Here is a 13,305-nt window from a genome sequence, read left to right as displayed (position 1 = left end):
AAGAGTAATTGGTTGGGGAATGCAGAATTACAATTTAATTTTCACAATAGGAAGTTTGCTTTCCCTCCAGATTGTCCAAACAAATAATCCTTGATGGAACCTAAGTATGCTGCTTTCTTTTTTCTATTTCTGTCCCTAGGTGTGGTGTGGGACCTATAGGCCAGAGTATGCAGTCAACTCCATTAAAACAGATGTGCACAGTCCAGGCAATTTTAGGTGCGTGGTTATGAATATCTGTTGAGGTGCTCCAATACTGGCTCCATTATTTCAAATTTGGAAGGTTTTTTCTAACTCTGATTCTGTCAAATTTGGAAATCCAGTACTTTTCTTTTTCCTTCTTTTTTTTTTTTTCTTTTTTCTTTTTGAGGGTCTCAGAAAGGAGTAACAGAACACTTCAGGATAAATGTCATGTTTACACAAGCATAGCCGTGCCTGCTGTTATCCTCAGAATGTATGTGACCTCGGCCCAGTGCTTGATGAATTCCAACAAAGATGTCACCTCAGAAGAGTGGCTCTATTTAAAGCTAGAGAGACATTTCTAAGAGGTTGCAAAAGGCTTAGGCCTAGAACCAATGAGTAGCTGTTCCAAAGAAAGATTTCCATTCAACACAGAGGGAAACTTTCCAGTAATTAGAGGTCCCAACCTCTAATAACTTTGGAGCAAAGTTATCCCCAAAGCTCCAGGAGAGAGTACCATGAAGAAGAGGTCAGAGAACAACCTGCTAGGGATGCTGGAGAAAAATTCTGTGCAGAGTGGAAAGTTGAGTTATAAGATATCCAAAATCCATCCCAAATCAGAAAACCTAAGAGAACACTGGATTGAAAGAGAATCAACCAACCAGCATTTGAATGTCAAATTCTAGACCCCCCCATGTATCTATTTTAGGACTGAATTCCTAATTCCTACCTCTTCCGCAGGCACTAAAATCTTCGTCACCGATTCACTGATCAACAGCAGCACCTCTCAGGCATGAGTGTGTGAAAAACAAATTAAAAATTTTGTAGGTTTGTTGGAAAACAGAGTTTGAGAACAAAAGAAAACTAATGGGCCCATTTTAAAAGATCTTCCTAAAATAGATATGAACATACTGCCCAGATCATTCACTCCTGGGGAAAAAACTCATGCAATTGTGAAACAATAAAATAGCACATTTAAAATTAAAGAATTTACTCAGCTTGTTCTAGTATCATCATCATCTTCATTTGGTGTTTGCCTTAACAGCTTTTTCAAAATTCATTCACTCAACAATTGATTATTGTACGCCTATTATATGTATAGTGCAAGCTAAATTTAGTCTTGCTAGGATATACAAATTAGCTTCTTTTTCAGCAATGAGCAACGAAAGTCCCTGGATCAATTGTCATTATGGTTTTGTAACTTTCAGTTTTAATTTTTCTTTTCTTTTAAAAATTTTTTTTCCAGTTTTATTGAGATAATTAACATACAGCACTGTATAAGTTTAAGAGGTACAGCATAAGGGTTTGACTTGCATACATCATGAAGTGATTACCATAATAACTTTATTGAACATCCATCATCTCATATAGATACAAAATTAGGCGAAAAAACATTTTTTCTTTGTAATGAGAACTCATAGGTTTTACTCTCTTAACTGTCAAATATAATATACAGCAGTGTTAATTATATGTATTATGTCATACATTACATCCCTGGTACTTATTTATCTTATAACTGGAAGTTTGTACCTTTTGACTACCTTTATCCAATTCCCCTCCTCCCCACCTCCCACCTCTGGTAACCACAAATCTGATAGAGTTTTCTCTGAGTGTATTTGTTTGTTTGTTTGTTTTTGAGTATAATTGACTTACAACACCATGTTAATTCCTGGTGTACAACAGTGATTCAATAGCTTTAATTTTTTAAAGTTGTCTTTTTCCTTACTAAAGTTTCAGAGGTTAAGATCTAACAATCTGAGGATAACAGAGTATTTATAAGCTCACACAAATGACCATAACAATCTAATTTGTCAAAGCTCTGCCCTACATATCCTCATGAACCAAAGCATATATCCATAAAAAGCCTAGGTGAATTTAAGTAATATTAATATAGTACCTTCTACATCTGGCATCCTCAGAGAACAAGAGGTGGCACATTAATTTTTGACAGCTAACATTTGTCTCTTGAGTATTAACATTTTTAACTTAACCTGTGGATTAAAATTTCTCTGTTTAAAATAACTTTTCTAACTTCCTGCCTTATTAACACAATATCCTGAAGAAAACCTAAGTTTTCTTTTTTTGATGACACAGACTTCTGTTATGACTATTACTTATGGTTTCACTGTTTATTAGGTTAGTGAAAGCCTCAGAAGCTATAACATGTGGAGTTATTTATTCCTGCACTACAGAGCCATTAATGGTGATTTTCTTGACTTTTCAGTTTAGTTTTTTATTAGAGTTTTTCTATTTGTTTGTCTCTTCCCTACTTCTCTTTCTTGTTAAGGTATTGCCTGCATTCAGCTGTGCCATTCCTCCATTCCAATTAGCTCAGGAAACATATCATTATACTTTATGGTAAAAAATGAATACAAGCTTTGAAGTAAGAAACCTTTGAGTTCCATCAATGGCTCTGCCGTTTATGAGCTATTCCTTAACCTCTGGGTCTCAATTTCTTGATATATAAAGTGAGGATTAAATTATCATGAAAGCTGCTAAGAGGATTAATGTTAATGTATATGAAGTGCCTATTACATATATGTGTTTGAAAATTAGTACTTGAATTACTTTTACATGAGAGAGATACGAACAGAATAAGAGTTCCTGTGAATAAAGTATATGGATTTTGCAACATTCCATATTAGCTGACAGTTAAGGGCTTTTTTTTTTTCTAATTTCTTATGTCTGCCTAGCTCAAAATGTCAGTAACTGATCACTGGTTAAGTGATCATGTAAGTAAATATGTAATTGTTTTCTACCCCCAATTTTAAATTGAAAAAACTATTTTATTAGAAATATGTAGAATTATTTGTAACTTTTATTTTCTTTGTTCTGGTCCAAAAGATGCCTCTTTGACTATTTTTCATTCATAATAAGAGAAGTATGTGTTGATTTTTTTAAAAGGGTAAATGGAATGCCAACCTTTTGTCAAGGAAATTATTATTTTCTCTGGATGTAAAGGGATTTCCTTGGCAAAAGGTTGAGGTCACATTTAGTTTTGGAAACAGGCTGCTTCCTGGCTGTACAAAGTAAAACACATTTTTTTAAAGAACCTTAAAAACTAATAGACATTGAGTTGCTATTGAAAACTGGTGCATGGTGGTTTCTGTAGAAACATTTCTGAAACAAAGGGCGATTTTGTAACATTATGCCTAAATAACCACAGTATCAAAAGCAAAAGGCAAAGTATAACTATAAAGAATCTATAAAACCATATAAAGCTGAATCTATAAAACCATGTTAGGTCTAAGCTATAATTATTTTATTCTTCCTAACTAAAGTTTTTCATACTTTAAAATAAACTTCTAAAACTTTAGTATTTAAAGCAAAACCATTTCCCTCTGATATTCTAGAAATTTAAATGACTTCATTTTGGATATCCAGCTTCTGTTAGCTGTCTACAGTCGCTTCAGAGAACGGTTGTTATGATAATATTTGCTATATGATTTATAAATGTGTTTCTAAAGTTATTCAGATATAATATTTCTTTTTTTTAACATCTTTATTGGAGTATAATTGCTTTACAATGGTGTGTTAGTTTCTGCTTTATAACAAGTGAATCAGCTGTACATATACATATATCCCCATACCTCCTCACTCTTGCGTCTCCCTCCACCCTCCCTATCCCACCCCTCTATGTGGTCACAAAGCACCAAGCTGATCTCCCTGTGCTATGCGGCTGCTTCCCACTAGCTATCTATTTTACATTTGGTAGTGTATATATGTCCATGCCACTCTCTCACTTCAACCCACTTTACCCTTCCCACTCCCCATGTCCTCAAGTCCATTCTCTACATCTGCATCTTTATTCCTTTACGGCCCAGGTTCCTCATAACCATTTTTTTTTTATCCCATATATATGTGTTAGCATACGGTATTTGTTTTTCTGTTTCTGACTTACTTCACTCTGTATGACAGACTCTAGGTCCATCCACCTCACTACAAATAACTCAATTTCATTTCTTTTTATGGCTGAGTAATATTCCATTGTATATATGTGCCACATCTTCTTTATCCATTCATCTGTCGATGGACACTTGGTTGCTTCCATGTCCTGGCTATTGTAAATAGAGCTGCAATGAACATTGTAGTACATGTCTCTTTTTGAATTATGGTTTACTCAGGGCATATGACCAGTAGTGGGATTGCTGGGTGGTATGGTAGTTCTATTTGTAGTTTCTTAAGGAACCTCCATACTGTTCTCCATAGTGGCTGTATCAATTTACATTCCCACCAACAGTGCAAGAGGGTTCCCTTTTCTCCACACCCTCTCCAGCATTTATTGTTTGTAGATTTTTTGATGATGGCCATTCTGACTGCTGTGAGGTGATACCTCACTGTAGTTTTGATTTGCATTTCTCTAATGATCAGTGATGTTGAGCATTCTTTCATGGGTTTGTTGGCGATCTGTATATCTTCTTTGAAAAAATGTCTGTTTAGGTCTTCTGCCCATTTTTGGATTGGGTTGTTTGTTTTTTTGAAATTGAGCTGCGTGAGCTGCTTGTAAATTTTGGAGATTAATCCCCTGTCAGTTGCTTCATTTGAAAATATTTTCTTCCATTCTGTAGGTTGTCTTTTCATTTTGTTTATGGTTGCCTTTGCTGTGCAAAAGCTTTTAAGTTTCATTAGGTCCCATTTGTTTATTTTTGTTTTTATTTCCGTTTCTCTAGGAGGTGGGTCAAAAAGGATCTTGCTGTGATTTATGTCATAGAGTGTTCTGCCTATGTTTTCCTCTAAGAGTTTGATAGTGTCTGGCCTTACATTTAGGTCTTTAACCCATTTTGAGTTTATTCTTGTGTTCTTCCTCAAGATTGCTTTGGCTATCTGGGGTCCTTTGTGTTTCCATACAAATTGTGAAATTTTTTGTTCTAGTTCTATGAAAAATGCCATTGGTAGTTTAATAGGGATTTCCTTGAATCTGTAGATTGCTTTGGATTGTATAGTCATTTTCACAACGTTGATTCTTCCAATCCAAGAACATGGTACATCTCTCCATCTGTTTGTATCATCTTTAGTTTCCTTCATCAGGGTCTTATAGTTTTCTGCATACAGTTCTTATGTCTCCTTAGGTATGCTTATTCCTAGGTATTTTATTCTTTTTGTTGCAATGGTAAATGGGAGTGTTTCCTTAATTTCTCTTTCAGATTTTTCATCATTAGTGTATAGGAATGCTACAGATTTCTGTGCATTAATTTTGTATCCTGCTACTTTACCAAATTCATTGATTAGTTCTAGTTTTCTGGTAGCATCTTTAGGATTCTCTATGTATAGTATCATGTCATCTGCAGGCAGTGACAGCTTAACTTCTTCTTTACCGATTTGTATTCCTTTTACTTCTTTTTCTTCTCTGATTGCTGTGACTAAAACTTCCAAAAGCATGTTGAATAATAGTGGTGAGAGTGGACAACCTTGTCTTGTTGCTGATCTTAGAGGAAATGGTTTCAGCTTTTCACCATTGAGAATGATGTTGGCTGTGGGTTTGTCATATACGGCCTTTATTATGTTGAGGTAAGTTCCCTCTGTGCCTACTTTCTGGAGGGTTCCTATCATAGATGGGTGTTGAATTTTGTCAAAAGATTTTTCTGCATCTATTGAGATGATCATATGGTTTTTCTCCTTCAGTTTGTTAATATGGTGTATCATTCACAACGTTGACTCTTCCAATCCAAGAACATGGTACATCTCTCCATCTGTTTGTATCATCTTTAGTTTCCTTCATCAGGGTCTTATAGTTTTCTGCATACAGTTCTTATGTCTCCTTAGGTATGCTTATTCCTAGGTATTTTATTCTTTTTGTTGCAATGGTAAATGGGAGTGTTTCCTTAATTCTCTTTCAGATTTTTCATCATTAGTGTATAGGAATGCTACAGATTTCTGTGCATTAATTTTGTATCCTGCTACTTTACCAAATTCATTGATTAGTTCTAGTTTTCTGGTAGCATCTTTAGGATTCTCTATGTATAGTATCATGTCATCTGCAGGCAGTGACAGCTTAACTTCTTCTTTACCGATTTGTATTCCTTTTACTTCTTTTTCTTCTCTGATTGCTGTGACTAAAACTTCCAAAAGCATGTTGAATAATAGTGGTGAGAGTGGACAACCTTGTCTTGTTGCTGATCTTAGAGGAAATGGTTTCAGCTTTTCACCATTGAGAATGATGTTGGCTGTGGGTTTGTCATATACGGCCTTTATTATGTTGAGGTAAGTTCCCTCTGTGCCTACTTTCTGGAGGGTTCCTATCATAGATGGGTGTTGAATTTTGTCAAAAGATTTTTCTGCATCTATTGAGATGATCATATGGTTTTTCTCCTTCAGTTTGTTAATATGGTGTATCACATTGACTGATTTGCATATATTGAAGAATCCTTGCATTCCTGGGATAAACCCCACTGGATCATGGTGTATAGATATAATATTTCTGTATAAGATATAAGGGTCTGATCATTTTTTTAAATAAATAAATTTATTTATTTAATTATTTTTATTTTTTATTTTTGTCTGCGTTGGGTCTTTGTTGCTGTGTGCAGGTTTTCTCTAGTTGCGGCGAGTGGGGGCTGCTCTTCGTTGCGGCGCACGGGCTGCTCTTCGTTGCGGCGTGCAGGCTTCTCGTCATGCTGGCTTTTCTTGTTGCGGAGCACGAGCTCTACGCACGTGGTCTTCCACAGTTGTGGCACGAGGGCTCAGTAGCTGTGGCTCATGGGCTCTAGAGCGCAGGCTCTGTAGTTGTGGCGCACAGGCTTAGTTGCTCTGCGGCATGTGGGATCTTCCCGGACTAGGGTTCGAACCCATGTCTCCTGCATTGGCAGGCAGATTCTTACCCACTGTGCCACCAGGGAAGTCCCTGATAATTTTTTAAAGTAAGTCCAAATAGACAAAATGATATCAATGTCTGCTACCTAAATAGTAATGGTGCTAATTTAGATACCTATATTGCTTGAGATCATCTTCCAGTCAGAATAAAGGACACTTTATTTTTTTATTTTTATTTTTTTTTGTGGTACGCGGGCCTCCCTCTGTTGCGGCCTCTCCCGTTGCAGAGCACAGGCTCCGGACGCGCAGGCTCAGCGGCCATGGCTCACGGGCCCAGCCGCTCCGCGGCATGTGGGATCCTCCCAGACGGGGGCGCGAACCCGGTTCCCCTGCATCGGCAGGCGGACGCGCAACCACTGCGCCACCAGGGAAGCCCCAAAGGACACTTTATAGAACCTACACCACTCATAATGCTAGAAATGTTTTCCCCAGCTTAACATCTAATACTTTAAAAAAATATTCTTTCTACTGTTTTATTTAGACATTTTCAAGTAATATGGCTATTTTGTTCCTTATTATTCTATGATTTAGCATGCCTAAGCTAAACCCTCTTTGAAATACTGATGTTTTCTCCATTTACCTTAAATATTAGCCTTGGTTTCTGATATTTTATAAATGGTGTGGATTTTGGTGGGCCTTGTAGAATTTCTATTAGCACTTATTAATCTTTAGCCCATACCTGGGAATCTATTCAGGCATTTATCTCTTCATGAATTTATAGAGGAACATGTGTAGACCAATGTGACCTTACTTTACAAGAATCCTGAACATCAGTTAATGATAAAAATTGGACAGTTTACTCATGAATGAAGCTGGTTAACCTTGTAGCCCAGTTGTTTATTTAAGAGACTTAGCAAAAGATTGTCAGAGAACTCATTAATTGTAAAAAGCTCATTCGGTAATGAAAAAGAAAAAAAACAGTTAATTTCAAGCAGGAGTAGTCAGATATAAAGTTCATTGTTGGTTACATGATGTTCCACTCCACATATGTTAGGTATTTTCAATACAAGTGATTATTTGCCATGGGAATAAATAGCAGTAGTATGATAAAACAGCAGCAGTATATATTTTATATATTAAAGTAAAAATTTCAAGTAACTTACTTTAAGAAATAATCAATAAAAACCTTTATTATCTTCTGTTATTATAAACACAACACAAAAACTACATAGTTTTCATATAGCATAAAATTCGTGTAAAAATGTTAATGAAATATGATCCCACTCTTAGCGAAGGGATTCACTTTAATAATGTATCCACGTTTTGAAATAGATTATGTCATCCATGCAAAGATTTGATGTTATAAACAACCAAACACTAATTAGAGTCCTAGGAAAATAAGTGAAGCCCTGGTACATTGTTGACCTAATTATTCAGAATCATATTATCTAAATGGAAGTTTTTGGATGTAAAGAGAGGAGCTGGAACGGAGACAGAGGGCTGAGTGTGCATTAGTTTGGGTGTTGCTGCATGGCCAAATCCCAGTGGTGTCTCGTGAAGACTTTCTTGTTTGAAGGTTTTTTGGGTTTTTTTTTTTTTTAATTTCTTTAATCTTTTTAAGAGAAACGTAGAATTCAGTCTTGGGTTTGGACATTTTTACTGAAGTACTTATCTCCATATGGTGATATCTAAGACAACAATCCCTTGAAAAAATGTTAATAAAGTAAAAAACAAAAAAGAGCAGCTCTTGCAGCCAGTGACTCTCAAATGCTTACCCTGTCCATCAGGGAGCTTGCTCCTCAGCTAGAGGAACAGTCAGACCACCAGAATACTGTCCCTCAGCCAGTGTATAGGGCTTCCTAATGTAGGAAGAGGATCCGATTAAATGAATCAAAGCACCTCTCTAACTCATAGTCTGTGAGCCTAGAACCTTAAAGACTAGGTACTAATATAAATCCCCGACGTCTAAAATCTTTATATTCTTACATATATGATCACTTTGACCATGTGTCAAGTGAACTTGTTCGAACTTTCAGGTGTAAGAAATGACACATTATTATTATTATTATTAATCAAATTAATTCAAACTCTAGGCTCCCACCCTAAGCCAAGAGGTGAGAAATTTAATTTCAGTCATTTTCAGTGTACTCCTTTCTAGGGTTATACTGGAATCCAGAGGCATCTCATGAGCCTAGAAATTAGGGAATAACCTCCTTTCCCAGCCTGCTATGGGTGCTGACATCCTTGCAGTCTCATCGCCCTCTCTGAAGTCGGGTGGCTCCATTGCCTTCCATTGGTCATGGTCAAGGGAGGCAAGAGCCGCCACTCTGGACGTTCAGCCTCCTCGACAGCCACGTGCCATCCTATCAGAATTCCTCTCAGGGCCCTGCTCAGAGTGACAGGCACGTCCTTGTCATTCATATAACCTGCCTTTACTGGGCCCCTCTTCAGTCTTGGGGAGGCCAGTCTTCTCCCTCTCCAGCCAGTGGACGAATAGATGTAAATTCCTCTGCTCTACCCTCCCCAACCTCAACCCCCAGCCCTTCATACCAGAGAGATTCCTGTCAATCTTTAAGACTCCTAGGAGTCCTCAAAAACATACAACCAAAAAAGTTTTCCTCCCTGAAGGATAGGAGAGTTTGAGAAATAGCTGATGTGGTGATGGGTGACACAGTAGGAAGGAGCACTTTTAGAAATTCGACATGGAATGGAGATAGGGAAAGGAAAATGCTTTCTTCCTCTCTGGTTGGTCCACAGTAGCAAATAAACCAAAAACACTGAGCAGTGTTTTTCTTCGTAATGCCCTGTTACTCTCTGCATATAATCACCATGGCCAGGTGACGGGCTCATTCATTATTTCCAGAGTCCTGCAATAAGCAAAGCACTGTGCTGGGCTTTGGTGGTGCAGCCGGCAACAAGGTATGCACAGTGTTTTGTCCTCGTAGAGATTATAGTGTAGAGAGTATGTCGGGAAGTAAAGGAGAGAAAAATCATTGCACATCGTGAGAAGTGCTGTGACAGGCTAGCCCAGGTGGGAGAGACTCACGTGGACTGTATTCCAAGAAGACCCCTGAGGAGGTGTGTTGAAGCAGGGGCATGAAGGCTGAGAAGGAGTTAGCCGTGTAGGCACCAGGGAGTAACTTTGCAGGGAGTGTGGTTGGCAGGAACAGCAGGTCCAGAAGAGGGCAAGAGCTTGGCGAGTTTGCATAATGGAAAGAGAATCTGTGTAGTTGGAGCTTAATGAGGAACAGGAGGAGAAACAGACCATGAGGAGGCCTGGAAGGTAGGCTGGAGCCATAAGGACGTTGGAGACCGTGGAGAGGAGTTTGAATATCCTTCAAGCCCCTGGAGGGTTTTAAGTAAGAGAATGACTGAACTTGATTTACATTTTAAAGCTCACTCTGACTGCTCTATGGAGAAGCGGTCAGAGGGGAGAGAAACGCTGGGACGTATACATGTCCACACATCTACCATGTAGGGAGATCTCAGTAAGTTAGAACGTACCCCTCGTCTTCCCATCACTCCAGTCCACTTGCCTCCCAGCCCCCTGCCCCCAACACAAGGTGGCTGAGGTGGGAGGGTCCCAGTGGGAAGAGAAGGGAAGGAGCTGGTTCAGGGTTGATGGGAAAACATCACCTCTGCATCACTGTACTGACCTGTCCGTCCCTCAAATGCTGCTTGGTGCCAGTAATGGGCTGGACAGTGTTGCTTTTGCCTACTGGGGTTAGAGTTAAGAGGAAATTGACATTTTGCCAACCTTTCAGGCTGAATCCAGTTTCTGATATCTATGGGGTTCTTTTGGGAAAAAAGAAAATAATTGTTATCTTCCCTATTAAATCAAATATCTATTTAAAGTCTATTATATTGAAAGTTATTGTGTGAGGCCTTTCAAGATACAGTAAGAAATCATAATTTTATTCTTTAACCAAATTCTTCTTAAAATAACTGCAATTCCAAATGTGAATTATTCACTTATCTTACAAACACATATAGAGTGTTTATAAGTTAACTCCCCATACCAAGCCTAAGATGCAGGTAATATGATTATATGCATTTTACCGAAAAGGAAACTGAGGCACAGAGAAGCTAAATAAATACAACTCATAACCAGGATTCAAACCATGCAATCTGTCTTCAAAATCTGCTTGTAACTCCTGTAGTTTGCTACCTCTCCATTTAAACATTCTGTTAATGAAAAGGAATGGGCTCATTCTACCAGTCGTTTTTTTGTTTGTTTTTTTAAATTTCCTTTTAAACTGAAAGTTCCAAACCCACACAGCTGGCCTACATAAAAAAATTCTGTAGAGCTCCTGCATGGTATGGACATGGGTATCAAATGCTGACGGTGACTTTTGTTTGTTTGTTTCACAGGATTATTGGGACTTTGCAGAACTCTCCTGAGTTTTCAGAAGCCTTTCATTGCCGCAAGAACTCATACATGAATCCAGAAAAGAAATGCCGGGTTTGGTAATCTTCAGAAGAAGCGGTGCAGTCCTTGGCTAGACTTGCCCACATCACAGAAATGGGAAGCTCTATCTGAGAGAAAAAGGGCCAGAGAGGTCACTGATTATGTGGAGGTAGTTCACGGGGATGAGAGCAATAAAAATGAAGCTAGGTTACTCTGGAAAAATGTGGAGGGAGGAGAGGTCTAATGTCTATCAAATCAATCACTTCTCACTGTGTAAATAATGCTTAATCTCTAAAGAGAATATTGCCATTCATTTCTGTTTCTCATATGATCTGCCAGTTTTGATGTTTTCTCTTGATGTAGACCGGCATTTCTAATCAAAGGGAGAAAGAAGAGGTGGAAGAATTCAGTTGGCACCAAAAGCACAGGAGTGACGTGAGAGTTAAAAACATGTTGCCGATGTACTTATTTTTACTTTTATTTGCAAAATTTATGCTCCTTCAAAACTCTTCCAAAGAATTCTTATACATATTGGGGCCTTGGGACTTAACGCAGTTTTAATCTAATTTTGCCAATCATCAGTTATTCATTCTGAGAGCATTGTATTTTAAGCACTCTTAGGGCAAAAATGAGTGTCTAAAACTGTTTTTTGTTGTACCTGCTTTGACCGATAATGAGATTCTTGAGGCTCCCTGCAATTTTCTAAGCAATTTCTTGTTCTCTCTCTCTCTCTCTCTCAAAACTTGGTCTTTTTAAGAGATTTGTAGTAATGTGTAAATAATTTTTATATTTAATTATTAACTACACTTATGACTAAGTAATTGTTATTATAGGTAATCATTTAATATTGAAGCTTCAGACCAAGATAAATAGTTATGAACCAAGATCTGTAAAGTGATGTACAGATGAAGATTTGAGACTTTTTAAACTTATAAATCACATTGATGAAAAGCTTTAAGCACAAACTTTGGGTTAAAAATTGCCATTGGACAGTGGTCTAAAGATACATAAGAGTTGTGGTTTACAAGCAGGATTTTCAAAATTAAATCTGTCCCTGAAGGTGGCCATGATAAATGGGCAAAACTGCATCTGTGTAGCTCTGCATCTCCTTATCTTTTCAGGTTTGTCATCTGATGGAAATATTTTGATAATAAATTGAAATTGTGAACCCATTACTCACTAAGCTTATTGTGCGAGCCATCTAGCTTTGGAAAGCGCACTTCTGAATAGAAATGAGAGGCTCCTACACACCCAATGGACTTGCTTCTAAAATTCTAACTCACCTAGAGTTCCGGGAGGGGGAGGTCTAGTCCCTGATAGCAACTCAGCTCTTAAGGCTTTTACGTTGTCTTTTCCTGTCCTGTTTGCAAGTTTAGTTCATTTCATTACTTGATTAATATTTTACAAAAGAAGTCCAAAATCCTTATTTTTCCTAACAAAACATGAAAATGAAGGAACATCCAAAATATGAGTGTTGGTTTTCCTGCCTCTTGAAAAATGTCCATTTACATGTTTTTTAAAAATGGTATTAAAATATAACATATATACCAAAATTTAAAAGCATAAGTGTACAGCTCAATGAACTTTCTCCCACTGAACATGTCCCTGTAGCCAGGACTTCTGAGAAACAGAACATTACTAGCGCCATACAAGCCCCTTCTCCCAACTATCTCTTCCCTCTTCCAAGGACAACTACTGTCCTGACTTCTAATATCATCCATTAGTTCTGCCTGTTTTTGTCTTTTATGTAAATAGAATCATTCAGCATGTATTCTTTTGTGTCTGACTTCTTTCACTCCGCTTTCCGTTTGTGAGATTCGTCTGTATTGTTGCACGTGGTTGTGGACTCTGTTCTCATTGCTGAGCAATATTCTGTCGTGTGACTATACTACAGTTCATCCATTCCACTGTTGATCCACTTGAGAAGTTTCCCGTTTGGGGCTGTTACAAATAGTGCAATTATGAACATC

The 13,305-nt window shown here is 37.7% G+C and overlaps 1 protein-coding gene across 4 annotated transcripts in view; it reads left to right on the top strand.

Annotated features, from left to right (window-relative positions):
• MME (membrane metalloendopeptidase) overlaps positions 1-12,508 on the top strand; it is a 93,518-nt gene extending 81,010 nt beyond the window's left edge. For 2 of the 4 annotated variants that reach the window (XM_024131912.2, XM_028488477.1), the window contains exons 22-23: positions 140-216; positions 11,299-12,508. In XM_024131912.2, the coding sequence (XP_023987680.1) occupies positions 140-216; positions 11,299-11,398 (177 nt within the window). In that variant the 3' untranslated portion in view covers positions 11,399-12,508. The remainder of the gene's footprint in view (positions 1-139; positions 217-11,298) is intronic. The other 2 variants (XR_003679414.2, XM_028488486.2) reach the window with 2 other exon arrangements.
• The last annotated feature ends 797 nt before the right edge of the window (positions 12,509-13,305 follow it).

Source organism: Physeter macrocephalus, chromosome 1 (assembly GCF_002837175.3).
Source record: "Physeter macrocephalus isolate SW-GA chromosome 1, ASM283717v5, whole genome shotgun sequence".
In the NCBI taxonomy this organism is placed as follows: domain Eukaryota; kingdom Metazoa; phylum Chordata; class Mammalia; order Artiodactyla; family Physeteridae; genus Physeter; species Physeter macrocephalus.
This window is presented reverse-complemented; position numbering and strand designations above follow the sequence as displayed.